The following is a 25,799-nucleotide window of genomic DNA, read 5'->3' on the forward strand; positions in this document are numbered from 1 at the left end:
GAAGGGCGTCCTTGAATAGCACGCGTCATCATGTCTACAGAGAGTACAACGGAATTGAAGCAAATATTGTCAGAGAGTGCGTTATATAGTTATACCCCTAGCTATTATACTTATCTTACCCTATTAGACGCTACCACAGATGCTGACTTACGCAAGCAAGAAGCAGCTCTAGTTAAACTCGGTGAAATATACAGGGATCAACAGTTAGTAGACTATTATTTACTATTAACGTCTAGATGTAGCTAACTATCGACTAGAAATGCAGCTGAACTAACCAACGTAATCAAATCATCGAGATCATTCATGTCATCAACAGCTAAAGCGAAAACAGCAAAACTTATACGCACTCTTATTGACCACTTTGATCATATAAAGGATTCCAGAGACGCACAGATGGATTGCTTGATCGACAACATCAATTGGGCGAAATCTGACAAGAGAGTTTTCCTTAGACAATCATTGGAAATCAGACTAGCAGGTATCTACTACGCTTCTAAGGATTACAAAGCTGCCCTCAGTCTCCTCGACGGTTTACTCAAGGAACTCAAAAGGTTAGACGATAAGATCATCCTCACAGAAGTTCACATCCTAGAATCTAAGATCTATTACTCAACCTCAAACATTGTCAAGTCTAAGGCTGCACTCACATCTGCTAGAACTGCAGCTAACGCTATATACTGTCCACCTCTCTTACAGGCTCAGTTGGACCTTCAAGCGGGTATTCTTCATGCGAATGACAGGGACTGGAAGACTGCTTTCTCATACTTCTTCGAGACGCTCGAAGGTTTCTCTTCCCAGGATGATCCAAGAGCTGTATCCGCACTCAAGTATATGCTCTTATGTAAAATTATGCTCAATTTGGTGAGTATTATAGTCCTTTAAGCATAGATAAGCTCACATTCGCCTCAGTCAGAAGATGTAGATGCAATCATACAAAATAAGATGGCTCAACGCTACGCAGGTACCAATTTGGACGCTATGAAAGCCATAGCACAAGCACACAAGAACAGATCATTGATAGAGTTTGAAAAAGCTTTGAGGGATTACAAGCAAGGTGAGTCCTTATCTTTAATAAACATGACATAGCTTAATACCAATTAGAACTTTCAGCAGATCAGATAATAAAATCACACTTGAGCAGTCTCTACGATACATTATTGGAAAGTAATCTTCTCAAGATAATTGAACCATACTCTAAAGTTGAAATTGACCATATCGCAAACTTACTCTCACAACCAATAAACGCAATAGAGCAAAAACTCTCACAAATGATTTTAGACAAGGTATTCTATGGTATTATCGATCAAGGTAACAACTGCCTCATTGTCTTCGATCCACCACAAGAAGATCACCTCTATGATACTACTTTAGATACTCTTAAGAATGTAACACAGGTAGTTAGCGGTCTCTTTGAGAAGACTGCTGCTTTGCAATCTGTGTAAAATTTTGACATTTTATGAATATTTAAAGATTTTGTATTACTCTTTTCGTTCTCGTGTGTTTGTTCTGGACATATATATATATATGAATATATAAGGAAGGTTACAGAGATTCCAAGAAGTATTAGAGTGACACTTCATTTTTATCCGCCAGTATGGCCGTTATCTCCTTCCTTGCTTGGCACTTACATACACAATCAGATATTATTATTGTATCCATAATCTTATATGGTAGTTGAGTTAAGTGAAGGTCCTGATAGCCACTTTACCTGATTTTTAAAATGTTAGACTGCTGTATGTAACAGGTTATGACCGATAGCATATCGTGAGAGTGTTGAGTGATGAAGCATATTGTCTTGGATTATTGTTGTGAAATTCTGACCTCCAGAATCGCCTTGACGGAACCTTCTTGGTGCTATCTTCATATATTTATTATCTATAGGTCAGGTGTTTATTTCAGATACTACTAAACGCAAACAGACATCCGCGAAAAGAAACACAAACCGGTCTCATATGAAAGTACTCAATTCAAATGACTATCTCATTTTACCACATCTTCTTGCTAATTGCCAAACTTTTCCATACAACTCCCTAGTTATTTGACAAATAACCATAATGGGAAGATTATCTATCTTGTAAGGCTGATATATCCCTTTACGCAGATTATATCTATGCCTCCACTAAGAATTTCCAAATAAAGAGGCAAGGTATTAGTTCTAGCAAACATTAATATGACGAATCTCAAATAAAACCGTGTAAATAGGCTATGTCATTTATCTACCCATTGTAATTGTATCTCAATGGGTTCACTTTCGGCAATGGGTACTTGAAAGTCTCTCTGTATGTTCAGTCCAACCTTTTACTATACAACAAATCGATATATTATGTAAATATTATTAAGATGGTGATCTCAGACATTTCAAAAGAAATCAGGACACAAGCTAGAATGGCAGAATGATATTAAATGATAGCTTCCTAATAATGTTAGTATTTCTCTAAGGGAAGGTGAAAAATTGATGCAGAAGAAATTAAAGTGTTCATATTATTGAATATCCTCGATGGACATAAAATTTTGTCTTTAATATAGTTGAAAGACCTGCTACGGTCATGAAAGGCATTGTTGTTAGAGAATACGGTTATCACGTTTGGGTAGTGGCTAGGCGATAGATATACTCTAGGTCGGTAGAAAGGAATGCCATGCATGAAATCTGAATAAACAGCATAGGTTTGTAAATATATATACGACATATTCTAATCTTATCATTTTTAAGTCTGAAAATATGCCTAGGCATACTAAATTAGGCTCAAGATGCCGAGCATTCGCATTCCTTATCGGGAAACATATACGGTTTGAATGAGACTAAATAACCACATAAAATCGTTTAAATGAGTGCATCTATTATAACATTTGAGTTTTATAATCTATACTGTTTTGCTATCTATCGATGTGTTGTATACTAATATGAGCTGATGTCAATATAACTTAAATACGAGCTAAAAAGCCATTGAACTCATGAAAATAGTAGACATTTTGTAATTATTAGTATATTTGCGCTTCTGTCATGCTACTACGGCAGTTCCGAAATCAAGATCGGGAGAGCTTGGTGCAGCGATGAGATTAGTGACGCGTCATAAATGTGTAAAGGATATATACATCATTAGGTAAATGATATTTTCATCAAAAAGCCCTGATTGAGGACATATCAGTAGACTATAAAAGGCGATATAACATCACGTCACTTTCGCGTGAGTAAGTAAAATAAATGAATCGTATAAGATAGTAAGGTATTCAATTAACAAGATAGCACTTTCCGCACAATTTTTAAGGTTGTCTTGCTTTAGTTCCTCCGTTGAAGCTAAACGGTCATCTCATTAAGCACAGACATTTTTAAAATACACGCTATCGCAACAGATTTTTGCTATTATTACCATAAAGAGCCGTAAGATAATACCGGATTAGGAAGCTCATAGGAAATCGCATTTAGATGTCACCAAAACGCGTGTGAGTTCTTCTTAATTATCAATCAAACTGAGCTTACCATGGTACTCGGTTTGGGTTTATCCCTTTATTCCCTCCCACGCAGACGATTTGGACCACGTGAACCACAATTGAACTCTCCGGCTGGGGCTGGTAGCCCAGCATTGCCGATGTCGCCATTGCTCTTATTTCCTGAGCCAGACGAAGGACCGGCACCAACACCACCGCCACCACCACCGGCGAATGACGACAATCAAAAGCCAAATGGTAAGAAAAAAGGCAAAGGCAAAGGTGTACAACGGAAGCCTGTACCGAAAGCTGAAACAGGAGGGAATAAAGGTAGAGTCGCTTTTTTAAATTCTCCGACATTAATAGCTGAAGATTTCTACTCTGAAGATAGTGAAACACCGAAAGATGACGCGATGCCACTTTCACCACTCGCTCTCCCAATGGCTAATGCCGAGGATGAACCAATTATAGAGGATCTTTTCCATGAAATTGAACGGGATACGAAGATTCTCAAGGAGGAGCAAGAAAGATCCAAAGAGAAGGAAAAAGACGACACAAAGGAAGAAAATAAGGAAGAGAAGAATGATTTAAGTATGAATGCGCCATCTGCAGGCGAAACTAGCGCAAGTGAACCTGAGTCAAGTGCGCCAAACGCTGGTGGACCAGGTAAAAAAAAAAAGAAGAAGAAGAAGGGCGGTGGAGACAAACCAGAGGAGAAGACAGAGGAAAAAGCGACTGATAAACCCCCAGAACCAAATCCGCTACCGCCAACACCAGACGCACCACCTGCGCCTCCGAAAGATGAACTCGCGATGGCAGAAAGCAATCCTCTTCCTGAACCACCAATCCCGTCCGAGCTACCACCGCTGCCTGAACCGCCTAAGGAAGAACTACCTAAGGAGGCGCCCAAGGATCCGGGTAAAGTAGAGGTCAAGATTGACCTACCTGCGGAAATAACACTAGAACCACCACCACCACCACCACCACCAGCGCATCCAGCAGACGAACCACCTAAGCCCCCAACAACTACGGTAAGCTCGTCTTATGGCGATATGGACTCTACTGTAGCACCTTTGTCAACACCACCAACATCACCACCAACCTCACGTCCAACTACACCAGTTGCGCCACCCGCAACATATCAATATGATCCACAGACAATGTTTGGAGACGGCAGACCATCACTTTTGACAGTTGCTTTCCACGCTATCGCATATAACAAGGATAGTTTAGGTGTACCACCTCCAGTAAACAATGAACAATTGATGAATTCAACAATTAACATGGTAGATAGAGACGTTGGTTTATTACCAAACGATGAAAAGACAAGCTTTTTTGGTGAAATACCAGATTTAGCAAAGGAATTGATAAGGGCTTCAAACGAACTAAGAAAAGCTTGGCATGAATCTCAACAAGTATAAAATGGACATTCACTAAATAGATGTATTCATAAAACCGATACATGTTGTATTATTAATAGATTAGCTTTACTAATAGATAACTGTTTTATATATTAATTATCACTTTGGATGATAAATGTTCTCTAGATTTCCAAAAGCATATATTAATATTGACCTCATTGGGCTATTTGCTATATTAAAGATTATATTTGGAACTTCCTCTTTAGGAAAGTCCGCTAATTAATTGTTATGAAAAATTTCATTTTCCACGTTTAAACGACCAAAGCTGCGGTAATGAAGCAGAAAAGTATTAATTACATTACTACTGGTTCAAAGAAACTAGATGCTACTTTTATCTTATTTAATAAGAAGCAGTATAATGCGAAGCTAAAATTTTCGAAGCGCCGAAACATAGAGCGGACATCTCAAAATGGATAAATTTATTGGGACCTATAAAAGCAGAATAATGTTTTTCTCACACTCCTTAAACTAGTTTTATATCAACCAAAAAAAGAAACTAATACAATGCCAATAAGAGTACCCAAATACAAAAAGCGCAGCCTCTTAGCTGCCGCATCGGTATTATCCCTTTCACAAGCTGCTAACCCTGGTGGTTATGAACTAGTAAGTCTATCTTTATCTTAGATAGATTGTCCTAACGATAATCAAGGTTGGTGATTCTTTAGTCAGTGCACAAATGGCTTTTTTAGGAAGAGACGGAAACGTCTGGATTCTCGATAAGACTGAGAATAACCCTACACAAATCAATGGACATCCAGTAAGTTTGTAGTTTGATCATTAGCGACCATCATCTAATCAGAATGCCATCAGGCTTGGGCTGCTGTATACAATCCTAAAGATAATACTGCTGAGCCAAAAGATGTCGTAACAAATTCCTTCTGTGCAGGAGGTGCTGTCCTTGCTGACGGTAGATGGCTCAACGTCGGTGGTAACCAAGCTGTTACACACGGTGGTGTGAGTAAAGCTATACACACTCATAGCAACACCTTCTCTAACAATAATATAGGCTGCTGTCAACGACTACCCAGATAAACCAAATCCATATCAAAACGAAGACGGTGGTGCTGCTATAAGAATTCTCGATCTCGCCGGTAGCAAAGAATGGTCAGATAACGATCAGTTCATGACAGGTAGAAGATGGTACCCTACTGTAGAGACACTCGGTGGAGGTGACGCCATTATTATGGGTGGTGATGAGTGGGGTGGATATATTAACGGAGAAGCACAAAACAATCCAACGTGGGTGTTACTCACTTTCTTTGTAGCGTATCTAACAAAGCTTACAGTTACGAATTCTACCCACCTCGCGACGGTGACCCAGTTGACTTCGACTTCTTGAGAGAGCGCACTATGCCAATCAACTTATATCCACTAGCTTACCTTTTACCATCAGGTAGATTATTCGTACAAGCGATGTACGCTGCCATCATTTGGGATATCGACGATAAGCTCGAATATAAGACACTCCCAGATATTCCACACGCCGCCAGAGCTTATCCAGCTAGTGGTGCAACTGCTGTCTTACCTTTGACACCAGAAAATGACTACAATCCATCATTCCTCTTCTGTGGTGGTCAAGATATTCCACAAGATGGTTGGGGTAACGAAGGTGGTCCTGGATTCGACATTACCAAGAAGTGGGCAGACAAATCATGTGTCAGAATACAACCAGAAGGTTCAGAGAACCCACAGTGGGAGGAAGATGATGAGTTACCTGAACCAAGAACAATGGGTAACTTTATTTACTTGCCAAATGGTCAATTAGTTTTATTGAACGGTGGTGCCAAGGGTTCAGCTGGTTATGGTAATGATACTTGGGCAGTTGGTCAATCATATGCCGATGATCCAACTTATATGCCTCTCATCTTTGATCCAAATGCACCAAAGGGTGAACGTATTTCAAGAGATGGTTTAGATGGTAGTGATGTCGCAAGATTGTATCATAGTGTCGCAACCTTATTAGAAGATGGTTCTGTTTGGGTTTCCGGATCAAATCCTAACGTCGACGTTATTCAAACCGAAGATCGTCAATGGAACACTGATTATCGTGTTGAAAGATGGTACCCAACTTGGTACAATGAACCAAGACCACAACCTCAAGGATTACCTGATCAATTATCATATGGTGGTCACTCATTTGACATTCAACTGTCTTCATCAGATCTTAAAGGTGATTCACGCAACCTTCAGAATGTAAAGGCTGTCGTTATTAGACCTGGTTTCTCAACACATGCAATGAACTTTGGTCAGAGATACTTGGAATTACGTACGACATGGACAGCTACAAGTGAAGAAGAAGGTATATTGCATGTTGCACAAATGCCAAACAATCCAAACATTTTCCAACCTGGTCCAGCTTTAATCTTTATTACTGTTGATGGTATTCCAAGTTATGGTCATTGGGTAACTATTGGTTCTGGTGAAATTGGTGTTCAACCAACTTCAGAGAATTCTCAATTGGAACCATCATCCGATGTTGAAAGGCCTGACTCTCAAGTACAAAACTCATCTTCTGCTTACAGAGGATCCGTCGTACCTGGACTCTTTGCTATTAGTGCAATTGGTGCAATTGCTTCATTAGCTAACTACCTCTAAGAAGTCTCTTAATATCTTAATCTTAAAACACTGAGGCGTTTCTTACATAATCTTCTTCTGCTACTCAACATTCTAATTTTGTTATTTACGTATGTAAAACAACCATACCATCTAAAGCTCTTTTTGACTTTTGTATATACTTATTTAATATTGATCAGAATACATAAACTAATTATTAACATAAAATTGAATACAACTAAAAGAAAAATTGTAGGATTTTTGCATTATACTCTTCCTTTTCAACTGGGTAGGTCTTGTCAATTAATTTGATCATCATTCATAGGTTCGTCAACATGGGATTCTGAATTTGAATCACTAACTTCAATAACTTCTTTTGACGTTGACGATGGAATGTTTAAATCATGACTATCTGTTAAATTAATTGTACTTCTTCTGTTTTCTGGTAAGTGTTCGTGCATTTGTGCAGGTAAAAAGCTAGGAGGTATTGAGCCTGTAGATGATCTAAGCTGTTTCTTATTTGGATGTAGTGAGTTTTCAGAGTAAATGCTAACGTAATGATCATTATTCTTGTAACGGCGTTTAGGTGTCTTAGAAAGCACGACATGCTTTTCACCTTTTGGTTTCCTTCCATCTATTGGTTTATACTTTGCACCTAAATACATTCTGTTTATCTCCTCTGTTTTGATTCTGAAAATTGCTTGCTTGAGTTTTCCTTCTTGGAATTTACCATAATACCCAACTGTTTCAATAAGTGGCAATTGATGAATTGGCTTTTTCTTTATATCCATTGTGTACTTTAATTTATCTAGCCAATAATTGAAGGGTATATGATGAAATCTTTCATTTCGGTTGTCTAAGAAAAGATATATATAGTCATCTTCTAAGAGTAATATATTGTTAGAAATGATAAAACATTAATAAAGCCACAAACCAGGATTATACTCAGCTTTACCCTCAAAGAAATTCAGAACGAATGGATCTCTATGATCAAGTTTGAATGCAATGAACGGTAAATCTTGAGGATTTTCATGTACCTAATAAAGCCATTAGAAGGTGAGGATGTTAGCTTCTGTTACACCTACCATAACATCGGTGATCAAATAAAATGGGATAGCTCTGAAACATTTCGCACTTTCATAGCCTGAAAAGTTATAATAGTCCAATAGAACCATACAGTTATCAGTGATTACCACCAACAATCTTCTGTGGTGTAAAGATTCAAACGTAACGTCATCTCCGCAGAAGGCTCGAAATACCGGTATAATCATTGTGTTCATGAAGAGACCTTGAAGAGAAATACCATCTTCAAATATAAGGGTATCCTGAGCAATGACTGGATTATCGACTGCTTGTTTAATGAAACCTTTGCTGAATAGTTTTATGTCATTAACCCTTCGTTTGAGTTGATCAGCAAAATCATTCGATGGTACATCATCATATCTCGGTGGAATGATATTTTTTCTACCGTAAATACCTAAATCATAACCATTAACTGCTTTACTTGTTGGCTCAGGTCTAGGTTGTAATTTTCCAATATCTTCTAAAGGTGTCTTTGGTGTTGGAGTATCAAATATCAATTTGAGCTCCTTAGCTTCATTTAGGAGATTACGTGAGTCTTCAGCTTGTTGACGTTCGTTTCTCCTTTCTTGTGGTTTTCTTTTCGGTTGGTGGTTATCATTAGACTCTGCTATAATGTTCTTGAATTGAAGTATAACCTGTCCAGATTGGTCGGAATCTTTACTATCATGTTCTTTTTTGTACCTTTTCGACAGCCTTTCACTTTCTCGTTGAGGTACAGGAGTTGAGGAGATTCGTGAGAGTGGTTGTGATGTTGGTTTTTCTTGAGGTGGTTGACTTTGCGATTGATCTGGTTTCTCGAGCTGCTTTGCTATATCATTAATTTCAGGTTCATAAGTTACCTTAGGAGTAGAAGGCTCCTGCTCAGATTTCTGCTCTTTCAATGGACTATTATCTAGGGAGATTGAGTGAACCTCTCCCTGTTGCTCCTTTTCTGAATCGTCTTTCAGGGAGTGACGACGTGGTGCTCTGTACCACCGTTGTTGTCGCGCCTCAGTCCGTTTCGGAGGCGAGACAGCCGTCTTGATAATCCTGATAGGCTCACTAGGCTGTCCGTTTTTCGGACGTGCTGGCAATTTCAATGTTATTCTTTCAAATGCAGGTGTACCGCCAGTCGGAGGACTAGATTTCGAGTTGCCGCCATTACGATTTTTACTAACTTTGCGTGAGTTTTCCTGGAAATTTTGAGTAGTTTCATCATCTTCATCAGACTCCTGTTCGAGTTGAGTTATGCTGCTTTTATTACGTTTTCTGAGAACTCTGTGTGGTCTCTCTACAACCTGGGATTCGTCAGCTCCCTCGACCTCCTGTCCGAGTTGTGTGTCGCCCGCGTTCCCAGCAGCACCCAAGCGCATCTCTTCAGCCCTCTCGAGGTGTGGTTCCTTATCAACTTTTGATTTGGTATAGTGAGAAGTACTAGATCGCCGGTTCCGTTCTAGAATTGAAGGATCCTCTTGATGGCTAATGGTATTCGCTATAGATCCTTCTGGTTGCTTCACCGCTGGTTTTTGGAAAAGTACTGAACCATCATGCCTATAACCATCCTCTCGATTCGCGGGTATGTTAGAATTTGTACTGAGCGACCGCATGGTACTTGTACTTTCAACATATGGGCTACCAAGTGGTTCACTATGTACCATTTTACCCTTCTCCTTGTTTGGTTTCTGAGACAATAACTCCGTTTCGGGCTCTGAGACTGGCGTTGAGCTACCTTCTCTGGATACATAATCCATATCCATCCTCTCAGGGCTTGTATCAGCTGTCAATCGTGTCAGTGTGACGTACGGGATTCCACGGGAGACAAACCTTGACTCTCGTTGATAGGAACCTTTATCCAACGACCATTATAACCGCGTATGACTTTACTTGATGCTGGAGCAGTTTTTTTCCTAAAATTATCCGATTTGAAGCTGTGTCTGTTGTATTGGAGTGTACGATTGCTTCTATCACTGTTAGGTATGAGAGCAGCTGGGAATGGAATAGTGTCATCATCATCTTTATCCAAATGTACTATGCGCGTCGGTGTAACACTAGCTCCTGTGATATGCTGCTCCTCTGGTAAATCTAAGGCAATATTGATATTCGGTTCTAGAGAATCCTCGTTTAGATTTATCGTAGGATAAGCTTCTCCTTTATCGTCAAGCTTCGGCTGTGCGAATTTGACGCTTATATTTATATTGACGTCCTTCATTCGTTGTGGTTCACTATCAACAACCAAGTCGGCTGGAATGCGTAATTCTGCAAATCTTACGCGTACAATAACATTACTATTCTGTTTTATAACAGCACTAGGCGCTGGAACGAACTATGTATGTTCATTTTTCCGCTTTTGATATCTATTAACTATCTTAGGTATTCAGCTCATACGGAGAACAACTAGCGAGGAGGCTCGATTTAAACCACACGCAGATTAGTATAGTCGCTAGTTGTGGAAACGCAGGTGTTTACTTCACTGCACCCGCTTGGGGACGGTTTATCGACAAGTTACCACTCAGAATACCGCTTCTAATCAGCTCATGTGTGCTATTTATTGGTTACTTTGGTATATACTCATTCTACGCTGGTTTAATTCATTCACAAAACCCTGTCGTCTGGGTTTCCTTACTCTCGATAATTGCCGGTATGGGTGGTAGTGGCTCCCTATTGTCGGCATTAAACGCAACAGCACGGTCGTTTAATGATAACACACGAGCAACCGCGTCTGGTATTGTTCTATCTGGATTCGGTTTGAGCGCCTTTTTCTATTCATTTATTAGCCACGAAGCTTTCCAAGGATCAACTGATGACTTCTTGCTCGCACTAGCGATTGGTACTTCATTATCCGTATTACTTGGTGCTTTATTTATCAATGTGGTTCCGCCAGAAAGTGAGAAAGTAGCTGATAATGAGGAAGGACGTCCACTTTTTGACGAGAACGCTTCGCTTGATGAGGACATACTCACCTCTGGATCACCACTTGCTATCCTTAAAAGCTTAGACTTTTGGCTCATGTTCATCATCATAGCACTCTTAGCTGGTACGGGATTGATGTGGATTAACAACGTCGGAGCTGTCGTACAAGCACTTTACGCTTATCACCATCCACATTACGACCCTGTCACTGTGGCACAAGCTCAAACGAAACAAGTTAGTCTGCTCAGCTTGACAAATTGTGCGGGTAGGATCATTATTGGATTAATTTCTGATTACAGTCACAAGAAGTACAAGTTGAATAGGGCATGGTGGGCAGCTGTAATTTCAAGCGCTTTTGTGGTCTCACAGTTAGTTGCGCAATCAATAAAGGTCCCAGGACAGCTCGGTTGGGCAACTGCTATGATTGGATTATCGTATGGAAGTCTCTTCGCCATTGGACCAGTATTGACATTGGAGATATGGGGACTTCACGCTTTCTCATCTAATTGGGGTTTAATGTCGCTTGCACCAGCTCTAGCCGGCCCAGTTCTCAATCTAATCTTTGGTGGAATCTACGACTCACATGCACCAACAGAGGACGAACTAGAGAAGTATTCTAAATTAGAGAACATATTAAACATGCCAGCGACCGCATCAACATGTCTCGAAGGACGCGCTTGCTATATTTCTTCATTACATTTAACTACAATGGCATGTGTGATCGCATTAGCTTTGTCAATATACTGCGCAAAGAGGAGGTCATCCCGTACGCCTATTTTCAGAGAAGAAACGATAGACGAAAGATCAGAGTGAATATCTCAATCAACGATCTGTCTATAGGTCAAGCTAATCCGACCGGTTTTAACCTTTGGTTCTTTCTTGATTTCATGCTTCCAATAACGCTGTGTAGATCCTTGCATGACTAAACGTGTACATTATAAGCATTCTGATATAATTAAAACGGACAATTGTTTTCACTCACCAAATAAACTCCCGTTTGTGAGCTTGAGAGTGCTCTTCTCCCGTCCTGGAACATCTGTCTCTGGGTATACCTTGAGTGCAGCTTTCGTCGTCTGCGGTGAGAGATGTATCGTTCTCTCAGCACCTAGACTGACAGTTGCTATGACTTGATTGTTAAAATTATCATTGTGTTTGCCAATATAGACACTGCCATCTTGGTAATAGTTTAGCATACAGTGTGTAAAGTCTACACCAGCTGTAGGGTATAAGTAGCTGTCCCATTGATAGGACACAAACTCACTGACTTCTTTCAATCGCCCGGCGATTTGGTTGACGAGCTGAGGAAATGGATGATTCACTTTAGCATCATGATTGCTGTATTTCATATGTGCACGCTTTTCTTCTATCGCATAGACAGCAACTTGACGAGATTGAATGACGTCTTTCCCGTATATCTTTAAAGTGGGTCGATAGACTGTAATAAATGAGTTTGTACGCGTTTGTACGGCGTATGTGGTTTTAGACTTACATTCCAACTCTAACGCTTGATTGTACAACTCGTTCGCTTCGTTTTGCTTGAGAAACTCATTCATGTAGAAGAAATCGCCACCACGCATATCCTCAAGTTTATAGTTGTCAACAAAAGCAGGCTTAGTTATCTCCTCAAGGAGGAGGTCCCTTTTTGGCTTTTTTGTGTCTATCAGCTCCTTTTGTTCGGCTTCTCTCTTCATTAGTGAGTTCAGTAAAGGAGTGTAACAATCGGTATATATGCATGTTGATAAACTGACCAAAACATCCACATCGTTTACAAGCTGTCGTCAACACACAAGTCTACAACTATTGTAAGATGTCACGTTGCCTACCAAAATAAGTAAAATGAATCAATCTATGAAAATATCTACAAGTCACGCTTATGTACAATCTTTCCGTCTTTGTTGAGGACGAGGTTGCTGAGGAGCGCACTTCTTCTCGCTTCCTTGGCTGCCTTCTTAGCTTCTCTCAGTACTCTCTTATTTTCCCTCTTTTCAGGTGTACCCTGGCTATCAACGAGTTTTTGTTCAGCTCTAGCAACTGCTCTCTCAATAGTCCACAATCTACGGGCTTCATTTTGTGCCTGTGCAGCTGTGGTCCATACACCTGAAGATTTTTCAGATTTTTCAAGTTCCTGCAATCTGTATGCCCATTTGCGTTGCCTTTCAGCATAACGTTGAGCTCTCTTGTGTTTAGAGTGTGGATTAGCAAGTTCATGGGCGATTGCGAGCTCAATTGGACCTGCTTCTTTCTTACCAAGGATGTAATCGTAGCTTGTGCGACTGGTTGATTTTGTGAGTGGTGATGGATTGAATGTAACCCTGTTGAGAACATTCTCTGGTGTTTCTTTATCTGTGTAATCTTTGCGTTGGATTTTTTCATAAGTTGGCCATGGAATTGGTTTGCTGAGGTCGAATTCACGGTCTGGTGGGCTGATCTTTGTAGCAAATCTCTTCCAAACCAATCTATGCTGTGTTCTAGTACCATCTAATCTAACTTTTGATCTAACAATGGCCTTTGAACGTCTCAAAGAGACAGCGTATGTACTGTATCAAAGTGAGTAATGATATAAGCTAGAAAGGAGGAACTGACGGTAGCTTTTCACCATTTGGGTCATTCTTTGGAGGTAAATTTCCCAAGAATAGTTGCACATTTGAATAGTGAACTGGTTTGACCTTTGATTGGAATCTGATATCCGGATTGCTAGCGGACAAAGGCACACTTCTCTTTTGCTAATGAACTGTAAGAGAGTCGTTAAAATCGATGATAAAGACCCACTTTCAAACCGGATTCAGGAAAGACTCTATTCTTAAACTGGTCGACCTGGAGAACGGGGGTAATAACGTCGTTACCGTCACTATCCTTCTTAATATCTTGACGCCCTTTGAGTATTCTGACGGTATCCTTTGGTACGATATTCCAGTACTTGACTCTATCAGCTGGATGTACGAACTGGCCAGGACTGAATACACGGTTTGAAAAAACGCTATGTCTAGATTTACGCTCTACGGCTAGATGCACCTTAGGAAATCTAGTGAGGACGCTCCTTGGAATAATTTGCCTCATCGTCGATGCGAAAAAAGAAGCTTCTTCATAAACTACAACGATGGCTCTACCAAAGAAATTTATTGAATTCGCTAAGCAATCGCCAATAAACACTTTAAAATCATCGAGCGGACATAAATTACCTTTGGTTATCTCAAAACTACCAAAGTTAGATACCAACATGCGAGTCGCACAATCTAGATGGAAAGGCGTATCAGACCAGGATACTTTCTGGACTATCACTAGGTACAAACTCCGTGCAGGCGGTCATGGCTCGGTATATGGCAGATTAACTTGGAAAGGCGGGTACACTCTATGTCTTCTTCCTTGGCTAACGCAACGCAGGAAAGGATGTAACCAAGAAAGAGGACGAGCTCATCAGAGGTGCTAACAAGTACAACTGGAGGATAATTGAGTAATTCTAATCACTTGCATTTCTTAACTACGTGTACAATTAACATTGATATCTTTTAAATATTAGAACTGCGCTGAGGGTGTGTTAGCTTGAATTCATCATCAAAAGCGCCGAACAAACTGAGAAATACGCTCTGAAACCATGCGCCGTGACTTCAGATTTTGCAGCATCGATAGTCAACCCCTTGCGCTTATATAACTTGTATATTTGGAGATAAATCCAGGCGAAACCGAGTCCCTGTATAGCCCATCCCACTGTGCTGACAGCACAAAGAACACCTGCAGCGATCTTACCAGAAGTGAACGCGCGTATGGTATTGATGAGACCAGCGCCGCCAGTGGAAGGTATACCAATAAATACATACTGCGTAATCGTAAGAGCGGTCTATAACATGAAAGTTGTCCCTTACGACAGAAAAAACGATGTGACATCCCGCGAAGAAGAGGTAAACGAGGTAATAGAAGGCGTGACCCTTCATGAGAGCATTGTAGAGTGGTCTAAACCATAAGAGGAATGATAATGGGATGATCAACAGGTAGCCGCTAGCAGCTGCCAGACTCTCGAAGCCGTCGCCCTGAATGAGTAGCAAAAGACATGCCACCCAATTGATGGCAAATACAGCGACTAGAAATAGCCACAACCTGTAGGCTAGTAAGGTAGTAGAGCGATGTTCAGCAGGGATTTCCTCCTTTATGTCCAAATAAATGAGCGGGTAGAAAGATGGCCAGTTATTTCTACCGAACTGCTTTATACGACTCTCTCGTAGCTGTATATCCATTTCCCTCCTCTCTAGATCCTCCTCTCGCTGTGTAACGTTAGCCGTGGTAGCAGTACCAGCGGTGGGGTATGTAAATGAGTTCGTCTGAGTAGGCGTCTCTAAGTCATCGTCGTCGTTGATGAAAGGATTCTGTGCCTCGTCGTCAATGAACGGATTTTCGGGCACCTTATTCATCGCCGTAAATAGCCAAGAATGCGCTTGTCGTCATTCAACCAAGACTCAAATGCGATGAGGACATTTTTTATTCTTCTGTTAGCATTTATAACACAATGCCTATTGGCACACTCGCATAAACCATCTCCCATCACAAAGCTATCCCATCCGGAGGACGTCTCGATAGACGTGCTTCCTAGAGATCCCCACACTTGGCCAGAGTTCACAAAAAGGGGTTTAGATACCTCTCCTGCTGTGAAACACGATGATAATTTACGTATATCCTTCAAGTTAGACGATAAACTCTTCAATTTACATTTACATCCGAATATCGACTTATTTCACCCCGAAGGACGCATAAATTACTTTAATAATGGTAAAATATCACACTCTGAACCGTTGTTGAAGGAAAATTACAGAATGTTTCACGGTTTTACCGTCGCGAATCACCATTCTGATACGCGTTTAGCCCAAGACGCGGCTAGACTTATCAGAAACGACGAATTCAATGATTTATTCCAAGATAATCATCTGTGGGTTATTTGTACACTCCACCAGTCAGTCTATTTAACCACCCTTCAGCGTTCGCGGTAAAGCAAACATTATGATACACGATGATGGCGTAGAGAATAATCAGTCCCCTCAATTTGAAGGTTCTTTCACTTACGACGGTGAATTGTATCATATTAAAACGCCGTCATCTTATTTGGCTACCATGGCTGACGAGGATCCCTCCCCGTCATATCACCCCTCAAGACTCATTATCTTTAAAGAAAGTGACACCATCGAACGCACAAATAGCACTTTAGTATCTTCTTGTGCAACTGATAGTACACATTATCCCTCATTAGACATCCAACCCGATGATACTCAATTACCACCATTCACTCTTCTCGATAACAAACATGTCTGGTCTTCACCACTTATGAACTGGTTTGAAGGCCTCTTTGGAAAGTCTACTCGCAGTAAACCTTTCGTTCGTTTCGCACCACTTGATGATCACACTCTCGATCGCGCAATTACTCAAGCGAAGGACCGTCAACGTCTGAGGAGACAAGGAACGGGTGACGTTAGCGGGGGTAACGATGAAACAGCGTCTAATCTTGTCGACAGTATTGGATCCACAGATGGTTGTCCAACCGAACAAAGACTTGTTTATATGGGTTTCGCTGCTGATTGTACCTACGTACAAAATTATGACTCCCAAGAGAATGCTCGTACGCAGATATTGAGAGATGTAAACCAGATTTCTGGTCTTTATAAGGATACCTTTAGGATTTCACTCGGTGTTATAGAGCTTAACGTGCAAGAACCAAGTTGCCCAAGCACACCTGATCAGAGTGTCGAATGGAATCAAGACTGTAGCGATTCAGTTAGTTTAAATGATCGCCTTTCAATGTTCTCTGCCTGGAGAGGACAGAAAGGCGACGATGGTGCAGGATTGTGGCATTTAATGGTGAGTACCAGTCTTCAAAGCAGCAACGTTTTTAACGAACATCCAGACTAAATGTAACACTGGAAGTGAAGTTGGTGTCGCATGGATAAGCACACTTTGCCAGCAACAAGCAAAGTCGCAGGGGTCGCAGGGGTCGCAGTCAGTCTCAGGTACCGCAGTCACAGCTATAACTAGAAACCAGTGGGCAGTGGCAGCACACGAGATAGGACATAATTGTGAGTAAAATCAGGTGTGTATTTGATAAACTAACAGGTCTTAGTTGGTGCAATCCACGATTGTGAAGATGGATGTAGCCTCCAACAATCCTGCTGTCCATTGAACAGAGATACCTGCGATGCTGACAATCAATATATTATGTCGGCAACATCTTCTGATAGTGCAACTAAGTTTAGTGATTGTACAGTAGGCAACATCTGCTCAGCGATGGGTAGCGGATCGACTAGTACATCTTGTCTAGTCAATCCTTCAAATTCTGATAAACCTATTATAAGTCTACAACAATGCGGTAATGGTGTTGTCGAAGATGACGAGGAGTGCGACGGCGGTGGTGATACCAAATGTTGCACATCTGACTGTAAATTCAAAGACGGCGCAGTGTGCGACACTAGCACAGAAGCGTGTTGCGATGACAATTGCCAATATGCACCAAGTAGCCAAGTATGTCGTCCTTCGATAGACAGTACCTGTGACTACGAGGAGAAATGCACAGGTGACTCGGGTGCCTGTCCAGAAGACAAATTCAAAGATAATGGTAGGTAATCTAGTTCATGATGACTCTAGTTTACACTTTGTAGGCTCTGATTGTGGTGGTGGCAGAAAGTGCGCAACTGGATTATGTACTTCCGAAGATGATCAATGTAAATCCGCTGGCGCGTCTATGGGTCTCACAAGCGCATGTGATATGGGTGGTGATGACACATGTCTTGTTACCTGCAACAGTCCTCAAGGAAGCGGCTGTGTGCGTCTCCAGACTCCACTCAGGGATGGTTCTCAATGTGGATACGGGGGTACTTGTGAGAGTGGGTGAAAACTTTCTCTTATTTGGGATCTAACAATCTACTCAGAGGGCGATTGTAAAACAGGAAGCTGGCAGGACACATTCCAAAATTGGTACAGACAGAATTTACAGATCGCCATACCTGTAACGATCATTATTGCTATCGTCATAATACTCGTTCTATATGGTATTTTCAGGTGCATCTTCGGTGGCTGCTTCCGTCGGAGAAGACCAGCATACCTTGCTGCACCGCCATTACCTGCGAAATCAAGAAGGAACAAGCTTTTCGCTAGGGGCTCGCCTAATATGCCAGGTGGCTACTCACCAGTGAATCAGCCTCCAGCTGCTTTCACTGGCCAACCTTTCTACCCGCCGCCTCAGCAACCACCACCAAATCAAGGCGCGCCTACTCACTGGGTCGACCCTGCAGCATACAACGGACGAGATTATGGAAGATAGACAGATGATTATTTCATATTGTTTTCCTCATTTTTCAACAAGTGCATACTATAAATTTTACAAAGAAGAACAATATACGATTTTCTTATATTTGCCTCATTTCATTTGTTTATTAAAAGCAATTTATATATATATTTCTAGCCTTTTTCAGTGCTCTTCTTTGAGATTTGGCGTGCGAAAATTTTTAAAACATCGATACATGGGGAGTAGCCTGGTGCAGTTTAGAGTGCGAATTATTAGTATACATAGAACGATATATATTTAAGCGAATAAAAAATGTTATAAGAATAACTTCCTAATTCGTAATGTCTTGTTAATAACCTTTCGCGTGTTTCGCAATCGCTTAATTAAAACTACCACGGTCGATAGAATTGAGAATGCCAGCAAAACAATCAAATAATCACCCAAGCTATGAGGAAATGCTAAAGTGAGTTTTTGATCTTTTTTGAGCGGTAGAAATGCTTTTGTTTTCTGTGGATATATGACAGGAGGTTTACTATGGAGGAATGATACTATATACTATTGTTATGTTACCGCCAGTTATCGTTTTTACAATCCCTACTGTCCCTGTCACTGTCCCTACTCTCGTCCCTACCCTCGTCAATATCACATGAAGGCACGTCACTAACGGATTACCCAGGGAATGCATTGCAGAAGAGAATGACAAAACCGGTGTTTCCCGTCAGACCATTAAAAAGTAGGACCGTTAACTCCTATTCACGCCACCATAGCTGACCTACTCTTCAGGTTCTTAGCCTCCGCATACAAAATCAACCCAGAATCTAAAATGACAGCCCACTTTTTATCTCAGTCACTCAAGAGGGGTATCGAAAACAACGTATTCGTTTGTCCTAAAGGTCTGTCTCCTTACTTTTCTTTTACGTCGTCACTCACAATCTAGCTTAGGTATCACCGGGAAAGTCAAACTTGCACCGAAGAAGCGTGCCGGATCTGACAGCTCAGAATCTGATGACGATAAGGTTAAGCCTAAGACTAAACGCGTCGCACGCGTAAATCAATCCGTTGCACCAAAGAAGACCGTCACAGGAACGACGGCATCAGGAAGGAAGATCGTCACTACATCGCACGTGAATGAGGTTAAGAAGCCTGTTGACAGCAAGAAAAGGACTTCTTCAACTACACGTAGGGTAGCTGCCAAAAAAACACCAGCAACAACTGCTATCAAGAAAGCAACCAAGAAACCAGCGACTAAGAAACTTACAGAGAAGGCAGCAAACAAGCCAACCGCTAAGAAGTCTACTGGAAAGAAGCCAGTTGCTGTTAAACCATTAAACGGCAAGTCAACCACTAACAGGCGTTCATCTACGCGTAAAGTGAGTAGATTTTACAGCTACACTCAGTACTAACGATGCCATAGTAACTCGTGCGCTTCTCTAGTGAAATAGAGAACATAGAGCCACAAATAAATAATAATCTCGTATATTTACCTTAGCTTTCGGTTATCCAGGACTGTTCTAACGCAACAATCAATTCTTAAATCTGTATCAATAGGAACGTAAACTTTTAATAGTACAACCGCGTGCTCTTGTAATGCATGCATTCTCTTTATTGCTGTATAGATAAATTAGTGAAAAATGATCAAGCTATATCGTTCGCCCGCTTGAACGCAGCCAATTCTTCCTCTCTTTTAGCTAATTCCGCTTGTTTCATAGCGATCTGCGCCTGCTTCTCTGGTTGATGGTACATGACGACGATATAGCGTTCGTTTAAGTGGAAACCGTTGAGATTATCGAATGCTTGCTTAGAATCATTAACAATCTCGTATACGACGTAGGCTGTAGGCTTTAATCAGACTGATATTTCTCAACTGTATAAACTTACCAGTTCCTCTCGTTTCCTTGGTATTTCCTAGTCTAATTTGACGTATAGCGCCATATTTACCGAATAAATCGTATAGATCCTCTCCTGTTATAGAATATGGTAGGTTCTTTATATAGAGGATGCGATTCCTGGGGATATCAGCGGTGTGGTTGGTCTAGTGAGATATAACCTACACATCCTGTCCTAGCTGTAATGGTATTCAGCTTTATACACTTCTACTGCCAGTATCACTCACCTTCGTACCAGAAGACATGATAGTTCTCTCCAACGATGATCGTAATCTACAATCCAAACTCAGGGGGTAAACTAGCGGAAGAATATCTTCACCAGCATATAATACCCTCCCTAGAGAGTAGTAATATCAGCTATGAGCTCCTACGCACCGAATATGAAGGACACGCACAAGAGATAAGCTCAAAGTTGGCGCGAAACGGCGGTGAACTTGTAGTATCTTTATTAGGAGGTATGCTTTGTCTTCCCTTGAAGCCTTTCTAATCTGAATAGGTGATAGCACAACCCATGAGTTCATAACTGGATTGAGTGATCTTGATAACCCACCAAAAACAACGCTAGTTTTGGTTCCGACGGGCACAGCTAATGCGTTATATCACTCTATACACTCATCATCTACCCTCGACAAGGATAGTATCGAGTACAAACTCCTATCTTTCAATTCATTCGTCAGCAAGTCAAACAATGCAAAGAGGCTCGCCCTTAGTGACGTTATTGTGGACGATGGTAGTTCACGCAAGACAGCTCATGTCGTAGTCTCGACCGCCGTTCACGCTGCTCTTCTGCATCGCAGCGAGGAACTCAGGAGTGTTGACACCTCAATCGAACGCTTCAAAACTGCATTTATGGAGGTATGCACGAAATGGACAGAAGGGAGGTTGAATTTATATGCCAGTAGAGTGTTTTCAGAGGGTGCTTTTAGCGATAAAGTTGAAGATATCACCTTATCTGGTCCATTTACCTATCTTCTGGCATCCCATATCGACAGATTAGAGGAGAAGTTTGTGATTGCACCGCACAACACCACTGAGGAAGGCCTCTCGGTCGTTATAGTCCGCCCAACTCGTGATCCTCTCGTTAGGGAACATCTTGAGAAGAAGGATTATGACGCAGCAACTCAGACATCAGCCAAGGTATTGACGGATGTTATGTATGCTGCTTATGATAACGGGAATCATCTCAACCTTAAGCATAGCAATAGTGAATTCGTCGTTGAGTACTACCATGTAAAGTCTATGTCATTTGAAGCGGAAAATCCTGGTAATTATGTCTGCGTCGATGGAAATTTAGTTGAATTAAAGAATAAATACACCGTGGATAGCAGTCCAGTAGATATTTTTGTACAAATTTAAAGATTATATGCTGTGTTACATCTATTGGTCTGACAGTGAGGATGGATAATCAGTTCATAGCCTTTCCAGTCCCAGAAGTCAATGGTAGACGGCTGAGTGAAATAACAAACAACGTACAACAGCCTCCTTCCTACGAGGAGAGTTTAAATACTTCAGAAACGATGTCATACTACGGAGAATCTGACACTACGCCGAATACACCAAATATACACCCAAGTACATCTAGGTTGAATTACAGGAGGTCATTTAGGCATCCACAGCCTACGCCTCCACCCGTCCCAGCAAGACCCCATCAATACGCCTCCACGAGTGCTATCAATGAAGAGTTCACAACTTCAGTTTTGAAGCGTAATGTACAGCCATTGAGGGTTAACAAAAAGGATAGCAATAGACCACAACCAGTGACGCCAATCTCTCCTATGATTTCAGACAATTACCCTAGCGATAACGCAAGTCTCAGCCCAGCAAGTGTGGTACGAAGACCAACATCACATTCAAGAACTTCCTCAGTCTACTCTATGGAGTCCCGTGTTGAACCATTCTACGGCAGGCACACAGACGATGAGCATGACGCTATGTTCAATCAACTCACAATTGAAGAACAAGAGCAACAGGATTTATCACAGGCTATTGAAATGTCGAAAAGTGAAGTATCTCAACCATTCAGTGTAGATGATAACGATCAAAGTACGGTCTCGTCGCATTTACACAGCGCTGGCTCGTCAATTGGTGAAAGCCGACAGACCTACAATACACCAGATACAACTGCTTATAACACAAGCGATGAACATCATAATGGCGTACCCTCTGATGTCACGTGGAACCAGGATGAATCCACTTTTGTCAAAAAGGAGAGAATGAGACAGCATGTAGAGAACCACAATTTGAAGAAATGGCAGAGTGACATGGAAGATGTCACCTCTGAATGGCATAATCTCGTCAGTGATGACACTTTGAAGGCATTCGGTAAGGTTGAGATTGCTAGACAAAGGTTAGTGTTCTACTATCCAAAAGTAAGCTTTGTTGACACCACCCAGCGTACTTTTCGAGTTCATGCGTACTGAGAAAATGTATTATAACGATTTACACTTCTTGGAAGAGGTTTTTGTGCCTCCTATTAGGGATAGCAACATGATACCAGAAGAACGACGCGCACAATTTGTCAAAGATGCTGTATTCAATCTGAGTAACTTGGTAGCCAACCACAAGAGAGGTTTGATGAGGATCTTCGAGCGTCAGAATGAAGAGCACCCATTGATAGAATCAGTTGCTGACTTGATCTTACGTGCTTGTATCATATGGCAGGACGATTACGAAGCCTATATCAAACACTGGCCAATTCAAGAAGCCACTTTAAAAGCAGAGATGCGCAATAATAAGAAATTCGCAGACCACTGCGAAGCTTGTTCGAGACATCCGAAGGCGCAACGTCAATCAATAATACCATTACTCCAAAGACCTGTGTTTAGGTTACCACGTTACCCTCTTCTCCTCAATCGAATGCTCGACAATACCCCTGAAGATCACAGTGATAGGGAAAATCTTCCTGTCGCTGCACGTGCGATCAGTGACATTGCGAAATCTACGCAACCAGGTATAGAGCAATCAAACAATAAAGTTAAATTCTGGGAGATGGCATCCTCGTTGGATTTCAGGTTAGGGGAGTTACATGATGTTGACTTATTGGATGACATACGCACGTTACAACATGATGGTATACTTTTCAAGCGTGAAAGGTCAGCGACTGATTTGCATGGTTGGCATGCGAAGAAGGTCTTTGTTATGGATAACTATGTTCTCATCACCGAACCTTCGCAGAAGAAGAAAACTGATGCGATCAGGTACAGCCTCACATCAAGACCAATTCCACTTGAGCTTTGTCATATCGAAGAGGTGAATCCATCACCAACGCATCGTACTAACTGCTTGCTTTCAGATGAACGAAGATCAGATGGTAAGTGGTACCGTTTTTAATACCTGACTTTGATTAACTGTCGACAGGATCAAGGATATTGTTCACTCATATAGAACCAGAAAGAGAGGTACACGGGATGGTCCTCAAGCACGTAGGAAATGGCAAAGAGTACAAACTATATGCATCTACAGCAAGTGAAAGAGACACTTGGAAGTTCAAGGTGAGAAAGATCAATGATCATTACGATACATCTCATATAGTATACAGATTAGCGAAGCTATTGCTATCAGAAGAACTTTCATTGAGGCCAACAAGCTGATCGTCTCGAAAACATTAACAAACTCTATCTTCCAACAGAGCGTATTAAGTCAAGCGGACAAGTACGAGAAATCAGGCTCTAACCGCATCAATTCTGCTAGTATGTTCAAGTGGGGTTCTAGAAACTATGTTTCACTTGCGACATCTTCTGGTGTTTACATTGGATATGAAGATGATAAGGAAAGTTACAGGAAAGTTATAGGTTTGAAGGGTGTTGAAGGTGTCACTGTGCTCTCGCAATATAGTCTTATGATTTTGCTTGTTGAAGGACAACTATATGGATATGACCTCGAGGAAATCTGTCCAACAAGTTCACGCGGCCCTAAGCGGAAATTTGGAAGAATAAGATTGTGCAGTTCTAGCGAGAAAGTTACCTATTACAAAGTGGGAAGTACGATAGGAAAGAGTGCGATAATTACCTACGTGTCTCATAAGGTGCTACACAAATCGACTGCTCAATTTTTCGAACCGTTGCCGGTCAACGCACGTTTACAGGCATATCAAGACGTAAATAGAGTTAAGAAACCGAAACGAGAAGTTTGGATTAGAGAGGTTATGCCAGCGCTTAGTTTACAAACTACAGGAATAGCAACCGTCTTGTTCCCATTCCCAAGCAGCAAGCATGTTGCAGTGATTGACGAAGGTGTCTTGCGTGTCTTGGATCCTACAAATAGTAACAGAATGTTGACATTACCAAGATTACATGGACACAATTATCAGGTGTTCAAAGACAGACACCAAGCGAGACAGTACCAGCTTAATATTGCCAACATTTCCGATCAAATTAGTAGAGGGAAGCTCAAACCTATTGAACTTTTCACAGTCAAGAGTGGAGAGTACATCATGATCTTTGATACACTTGGTTTATATGTTAATGAAAAGGGTGTTCCACTCAAGAGTGCTAATGTACTTAGGTGGAACGGAACTGTTAACAATGCTGCGATAGAGGGCAACCTATTGTTGCTATTTTGCGAAACTTTCATCGAAATTCGTGACAAGAGGACTGGTAAATTATCACAAATTATCAGACTTCACAAGGATGTTCGCCTTGCTTCACAAAATTCCTTACGTGGTGAAGATATGGTAGTCGTTGAGAGATATGCCAGGTCTCATAAGCCGTATGGCTTATTCGATCATGCTTTCAAACTAACATGCAACGTTTAAATGTTTATTATTCTTGCCTTATGTTGTTGTACTTTTTTTTATAAATAGAGAAATAGCTAACTTAATCAATATATACTTTCACAGTGCATAATTTGTCCATAATAGATCGAATAATTGATTGCTTGATCGAGAGCAACGCTCAATGGAGATATTACAAGTTAGACAAGCTATCGCAATAAAGGATTGTCATATGTGGAGATAAAAGATGTCTTTTATCAAGTAATGCGAGGTCTCAGTACCGAAGCACATTATGTGTACGGGTTTCATAGCAGGAAGCTACCAATACGCGCACTAATTTCAACATAACTTATAAATTGATAAAAGGAATCGTATCACTGCATTTCAACCTACAAAGATACGTCCAAAGATGGTGAATGCTTTTCATTGGGAAAATGTATTAGGACATACAAAACACTTTTCATTCTGAAGTACACTCTAAGCTCTTAAAGAGCTCATTGATTGACGTATGATTAAGACATCGTGTTGACAACCGTCGATATCTCTTAAGTAACCTATTGTTCTAAAAATTA

General features: G+C 41.0%; 14 protein-coding genes across 14 annotated transcripts; 9 read left to right on the forward strand and 5 right to left on the reverse strand.

Moving 5' to 3' along the window:
- Nucleotides 1–30: 30 nt before the first annotated feature.
- On the forward strand, nucleotides 31–1,442 carry WALSEDRAFT_63814 (PCI-domain-containing protein; the record flags this gene model as incomplete). Its single annotated transcript, XM_006957816.1, has 5 exons — nucleotides 31–76; nucleotides 128–203; nucleotides 258–861; nucleotides 910–1,054; nucleotides 1,102–1,442. 5 exons carry the CDS (start codon nucleotides 31–33, stop codon nucleotides 1,440–1,442), a joined length of 1,212 nt encoding a protein of 403 aa, XP_006957878.1.
- A 1,837-nt stretch (nucleotides 1,443–3,279) lies between these two features.
- On the forward strand, nucleotides 3,280–4,839 carry WALSEDRAFT_54263 (hypothetical protein). The gene is made up of 4 exons (XM_006957817.1): nucleotides 3,280–3,441; nucleotides 3,524–3,756; nucleotides 3,814–4,063; nucleotides 4,107–4,839. Exons 1-4 carry the CDS (start codon nucleotides 3,425–3,427, stop codon nucleotides 4,351–4,353), a joined length of 747 nt encoding a protein of 248 aa, XP_006957879.1. The 5' UTR covers nucleotides 3,280–3,424; the 3' UTR covers nucleotides 4,354–4,839.
- Nucleotides 4,840–5,331: 492 nt separating this feature from the next.
- Nucleotides 5,332–7,623, forward strand: WALSEDRAFT_60156 (DUF1929-domain-containing protein). The gene is made up of 5 exons (XM_006957818.1): nucleotides 5,332–5,450; nucleotides 5,497–5,604; nucleotides 5,658–5,801; nucleotides 5,854–6,086; nucleotides 6,134–7,623. The coding sequence occupies exons 1-5, from the start codon at nucleotides 5,352–5,354 to the stop codon at nucleotides 7,440–7,442; spliced, it is 1,893 nt and encodes a 630-aa protein (XP_006957880.1). The 5' UTR covers nucleotides 5,332–5,351; the 3' UTR covers nucleotides 7,443–7,623.
- A 7-nt stretch (nucleotides 7,624–7,630) lies between these two features.
- WALSEDRAFT_60157 (hypothetical protein) lies at nucleotides 7,631–10,685 on the reverse strand. The gene is made up of 4 exons (XM_006957819.1): nucleotides 10,287–10,685; nucleotides 8,486–10,239; nucleotides 8,335–8,437; nucleotides 7,631–8,283 (listed from the first exon to the last, which is right to left on the reverse strand). Exons 1-4 carry the CDS (start codon nucleotides 10,669–10,671, stop codon nucleotides 7,700–7,702), a joined length of 2,826 nt encoding a protein of 941 aa, XP_006957881.1. The 5' UTR covers nucleotides 10,672–10,685; the 3' UTR covers nucleotides 7,631–7,699.
- Nucleotides 10,526–12,973, forward strand: WALSEDRAFT_60158 (MFS general substrate transporter). Its single transcript, XM_006957820.1, has 5 exons — nucleotides 10,526–10,789; nucleotides 10,833–12,295; nucleotides 12,355–12,588; nucleotides 12,634–12,807; nucleotides 12,862–12,973. The coding sequence occupies exons 1-2, from the start codon at nucleotides 10,709–10,711 to the stop codon at nucleotides 12,183–12,185; spliced, it is 1,434 nt and encodes a 477-aa protein (XP_006957882.1). The 5' UTR covers nucleotides 10,526–10,708; the 3' UTR covers nucleotides 12,186–12,295; nucleotides 12,355–12,588; nucleotides 12,634–12,807; nucleotides 12,862–12,973.
- Nucleotides 12,064–13,025, reverse strand: WALSEDRAFT_68555 (hypothetical protein). The gene is made up of 4 exons (XM_006957821.1): nucleotides 12,862–13,025; nucleotides 12,634–12,807; nucleotides 12,355–12,588; nucleotides 12,064–12,294 (listed from the first exon to the last, which is right to left on the reverse strand). The coding sequence occupies exons 1-4, from the start codon at nucleotides 12,947–12,949 to the stop codon at nucleotides 12,191–12,193; spliced, it is 600 nt and encodes a 199-aa protein (XP_006957883.1). The 5' UTR covers nucleotides 12,950–13,025; the 3' UTR covers nucleotides 12,064–12,190.
- A 171-nt stretch (nucleotides 13,026–13,196) lies between these two features.
- WALSEDRAFT_68556 (hypothetical protein) lies at nucleotides 13,197–14,434 on the reverse strand. The gene is made up of 3 exons (XM_006957822.1): nucleotides 14,142–14,434; nucleotides 13,956–14,095; nucleotides 13,197–13,909 (listed from the first exon to the last, which is right to left on the reverse strand). Exons 1-3 carry the CDS (start codon nucleotides 14,427–14,429, stop codon nucleotides 13,231–13,233), a joined length of 1,107 nt encoding a protein of 368 aa, XP_006957884.1. The 5' UTR covers nucleotides 14,430–14,434; the 3' UTR covers nucleotides 13,197–13,230.
- Nucleotides 14,435–14,469: 35 nt separating this feature from the next.
- WALSEDRAFT_68557 (hypothetical protein) lies at nucleotides 14,470–14,867 on the forward strand (the record flags this gene model as incomplete). The annotated part of the gene is made up of 2 exons (XM_006957823.1): nucleotides 14,470–14,665; nucleotides 14,754–14,867. The coding sequence occupies 2 exons, from the start codon at nucleotides 14,470–14,472 to the stop codon at nucleotides 14,825–14,827; spliced, it is 270 nt and encodes an 89-aa protein (XP_006957885.1). The 3' UTR covers nucleotides 14,828–14,867.
- Nucleotides 14,817–15,766, reverse strand: WALSEDRAFT_45216 (scamp-domain-containing protein). The gene is made up of 2 exons (XM_006957824.1): nucleotides 15,233–15,766; nucleotides 14,817–15,186 (listed from the first exon to the last, which is right to left on the reverse strand). The coding sequence occupies exons 1-2, from the start codon at nucleotides 15,599–15,601 to the stop codon at nucleotides 14,908–14,910; spliced, it is 648 nt and encodes a 215-aa protein (XP_006957886.1). The 5' UTR covers nucleotides 15,602–15,766; the 3' UTR covers nucleotides 14,817–14,907.
- A 63-nt stretch (nucleotides 15,767–15,829) lies between these two features.
- WALSEDRAFT_63823 (hypothetical protein) lies at nucleotides 15,830–18,666 on the forward strand (the record flags this gene model as incomplete). The annotated part of the gene is made up of 6 exons (XM_006957825.1): nucleotides 15,830–16,287; nucleotides 16,337–17,210; nucleotides 17,257–17,425; nucleotides 17,470–17,961; nucleotides 18,005–18,229; nucleotides 18,275–18,666. 6 exons carry the CDS (start codon nucleotides 15,830–15,832, stop codon nucleotides 18,664–18,666), a joined length of 2,610 nt encoding a protein of 869 aa, XP_006957887.1.
- A 373-nt stretch (nucleotides 18,667–19,039) lies between these two features.
- On the forward strand, nucleotides 19,040–20,260 carry WALSEDRAFT_60159 (winged helix DNA-binding domain-containing protein). Its single transcript, XM_006957826.1, has 5 exons — nucleotides 19,040–19,093; nucleotides 19,307–19,363; nucleotides 19,414–19,523; nucleotides 19,573–20,000; nucleotides 20,045–20,260. Exons 1-5 carry the CDS (start codon nucleotides 19,044–19,046, stop codon nucleotides 20,045–20,047), a joined length of 648 nt encoding a protein of 215 aa, XP_006957888.1. The 5' UTR covers nucleotides 19,040–19,043; the 3' UTR covers nucleotides 20,048–20,260.
- Nucleotides 20,201–21,887, reverse strand: WALSEDRAFT_32246 (RNA-binding domain-containing protein). Its single transcript, XM_006957827.1, has 5 exons — nucleotides 20,912–21,887; nucleotides 20,744–20,853; nucleotides 20,682–20,695; nucleotides 20,509–20,636; nucleotides 20,201–20,462 (listed from the first exon to the last, which is right to left on the reverse strand). The coding sequence occupies exons 2-5, from the start codon at nucleotides 20,759–20,761 to the stop codon at nucleotides 20,266–20,268; spliced, it is 357 nt and encodes a 118-aa protein (XP_006957889.1). The 5' UTR covers nucleotides 20,762–20,853; nucleotides 20,912–21,887; the 3' UTR covers nucleotides 20,201–20,265.
- On the forward strand, nucleotides 20,201–21,887 carry WALSEDRAFT_32245 (hypothetical protein). The gene is made up of 5 exons (XM_006957828.1): nucleotides 20,201–20,462; nucleotides 20,509–20,636; nucleotides 20,682–20,695; nucleotides 20,744–20,971; nucleotides 21,013–21,887. The coding sequence occupies exons 4-5, from the start codon at nucleotides 20,779–20,781 to the stop codon at nucleotides 21,870–21,872; spliced, it is 1,053 nt and encodes a 350-aa protein (XP_006957890.1). The 5' UTR covers nucleotides 20,201–20,462; nucleotides 20,509–20,636; nucleotides 20,682–20,695; nucleotides 20,744–20,778; the 3' UTR covers nucleotides 21,873–21,887.
- Nucleotides 21,888–21,937: 50 nt separating this feature from the next.
- On the forward strand, nucleotides 21,938–25,326 carry WALSEDRAFT_60162 (hypothetical protein). Its single transcript, XM_006957829.1, has 4 exons — nucleotides 21,938–22,863; nucleotides 22,910–23,826; nucleotides 23,874–24,007; nucleotides 24,055–25,326. Exons 1-4 carry the CDS (start codon nucleotides 22,034–22,036, stop codon nucleotides 25,267–25,269), a joined length of 3,096 nt encoding a protein of 1,031 aa, XP_006957891.1. The 5' UTR covers nucleotides 21,938–22,033; the 3' UTR covers nucleotides 25,270–25,326.
- Nucleotides 25,327–25,799: the final 473 nt, after the last annotated feature.

The sequence above is a fragment of the Wallemia mellicola genome, assembly GCF_000263375.1.
Source record: "Wallemia mellicola CBS 633.66 unplaced genomic scaffold WALSEscaffold_7, whole genome shotgun sequence".
Classification (NCBI taxonomy): domain Eukaryota; kingdom Fungi; phylum Basidiomycota; class Wallemiomycetes; order Wallemiales; family Wallemiaceae; genus Wallemia; species Wallemia mellicola.

Excerpts from the sequence above, each read along its gene's own strand:
- WALSEDRAFT_54263 (XM_006957817.1), top strand. Across the intron at positions 3,757-3,813 it reads TGAAACAGGAGGGAATAAAG|ATAGTGAAACACCGAAAGAT; the intron begins GTAGAGTCGCTT and ends TCTACTCTGAAG. Across the intron at positions 4,064-4,106 it reads ACTAGCGCAAGTGAACCTGA|AAGAAGAAGAAGGGCGGTGG; the intron begins GTCAAGTGCGCC and ends AAAAAAAAAAAG.
- WALSEDRAFT_60156 (XM_006957818.1), top strand. The coding sequence starts at position 5,352 with ATGCCAATAAGAGTACCCAAATACAAAAAGCGCAGCCTCTTAGCTGCC. Across the intron at positions 5,605-5,657 it reads CACAAATCAATGGACATCCA|GCTTGGGCTGCTGTATACAA; the intron begins GTAAGTTTGTAG and ends GAATGCCATCAG. Across the intron at positions 6,087-6,133 it reads GAAGCACAAAACAATCCAAC|TTACGAATTCTACCCACCTC; the intron begins GTGGGTGTTACT and ends CAAAGCTTACAG.
- WALSEDRAFT_60157 (XM_006957819.1), bottom strand. The coding sequence starts at position 10,671 with ATGAAGGACGTCAATATAAATATAAGCGTCAAATTCGCACAGCCGAAG. Across the intron at positions 10,240-10,286 it reads TCCTATCAACGAGAGTCAAG|CTGATACAAGCCCTGAGAGG; the intron begins GTTTGTCTCCCG and ends CACGATTGACAG. Across the intron at positions 8,438-8,485 it reads ATTTGATCACCGATGTTATG|GTACATGAAAATCCTCAAGA; the intron begins GTAGGTGTAACA and ends TGGCTTTATTAG.
- WALSEDRAFT_60158 (XM_006957820.1), top strand. The coding sequence starts at position 10,709 with ATGCGTAATTCTGCAAATCTTACGCGTACAATAACATTACTATTCTGT. Across the intron at positions 10,790-10,832 it reads TAGGCGCTGGAACGAACTAT|GTATTCAGCTCATACGGAGA; the intron begins GTATGTTCATTT and ends TAACTATCTTAG.
- WALSEDRAFT_68555 (XM_006957821.1), bottom strand. The coding sequence starts at position 12,949 with ATGCGTGGTGGCGATTTCTTCTACATGAATGAGTTTCTCAAGCAAAAC. Across the intron at positions 12,808-12,861 it reads TCAAGCGTTAGAGTTGGAAT|TCTATCGACCCACTTTAAAG; the intron begins GTAAGTCTAAAA and ends CATTTATTACAG. Across the intron at positions 12,295-12,354 it reads CACAAACGGGAGTTTATTTG|TCATGCAAGGATCTACACAG; the intron begins GTGAGTGAAAAC and ends GTACACGTTTAG.
- WALSEDRAFT_68556 (XM_006957822.1), bottom strand. The coding sequence starts at position 14,429 with ATGAGGCAAATTATTCCAAGGAGCGTCCTCACTAGATTTCCTAAGGTG. Across the intron at positions 14,096-14,141 it reads TTCCTGAATCCGGTTTGAAA|CAAAAGAGAAGTGTGCCTTT; the intron begins GTGGGTCTTTAT and ends ACAGTTCATTAG. Across the intron at positions 13,910-13,955 it reads CCAAATGGTGAAAAGCTACC|TACATACGCTGTCTCTTTGA; the intron begins GTCAGTTCCTCC and ends ACTTTGATACAG.
- WALSEDRAFT_45216 (XM_006957824.1), bottom strand. The coding sequence starts at position 15,601 with ATGGATATACAGCTACGAGAGAGTCGTATAAAGCAGTTCGGTAGAAAT. Across the intron at positions 15,187-15,232 it reads GTCACATCGTTTTTTCTGTC|TATGTATTTATTGGTATACC; the intron begins GTAAGGGACAAC and ends ACGATTACGCAG.
- WALSEDRAFT_60159 (XM_006957826.1), top strand. The coding sequence starts at position 19,044 with ATGCCAGCAAAACAATCAAATAATCACCCAAGCTATGAGGAAATGCTA. Across the intron at positions 19,094-19,306 it reads AGCTATGAGGAAATGCTAAA|GGAATGCATTGCAGAAGAGA; the intron begins GTGAGTTTTTGA and ends CGGATTACCCAG. Across the intron at positions 19,524-19,572 it reads CGTATTCGTTTGTCCTAAAG|GTATCACCGGGAAAGTCAAA; the intron begins GTCTGTCTCCTT and ends AATCTAGCTTAG.
- WALSEDRAFT_32246 (XM_006957827.1), bottom strand. Across the intron at positions 20,463-20,508 it reads CAAGGAAACGAGAGGAACTG|CCTACGTCGTATACGAGATT; the intron begins GTAAGTTTATAC and ends TAAAGCCTACAG.
- WALSEDRAFT_32245 (XM_006957828.1), top strand. The coding sequence starts at position 20,779 with ATGATCGTAATCTACAATCCAAACTCAGGGGGTAAACTAGCGGAAGAA. Across the intron at positions 20,972-21,012 it reads TGTAGTATCTTTATTAGGAG|GTGATAGCACAACCCATGAG; the intron begins GTATGCTTTGTC and ends TAATCTGAATAG.
- WALSEDRAFT_60162 (XM_006957829.1), top strand. The coding sequence starts at position 22,034 with ATGTCATACTACGGAGAATCTGACACTACGCCGAATACACCAAATATA. Across the intron at positions 23,827-23,873 it reads AGATGAACGAAGATCAGATG|GATCAAGGATATTGTTCACT; the intron begins GTAAGTGGTACC and ends AACTGTCGACAG. Across the intron at positions 24,008-24,054 it reads GAGACACTTGGAAGTTCAAG|ATTAGCGAAGCTATTGCTAT; the intron begins GTGAGAAAGATC and ends TATAGTATACAG.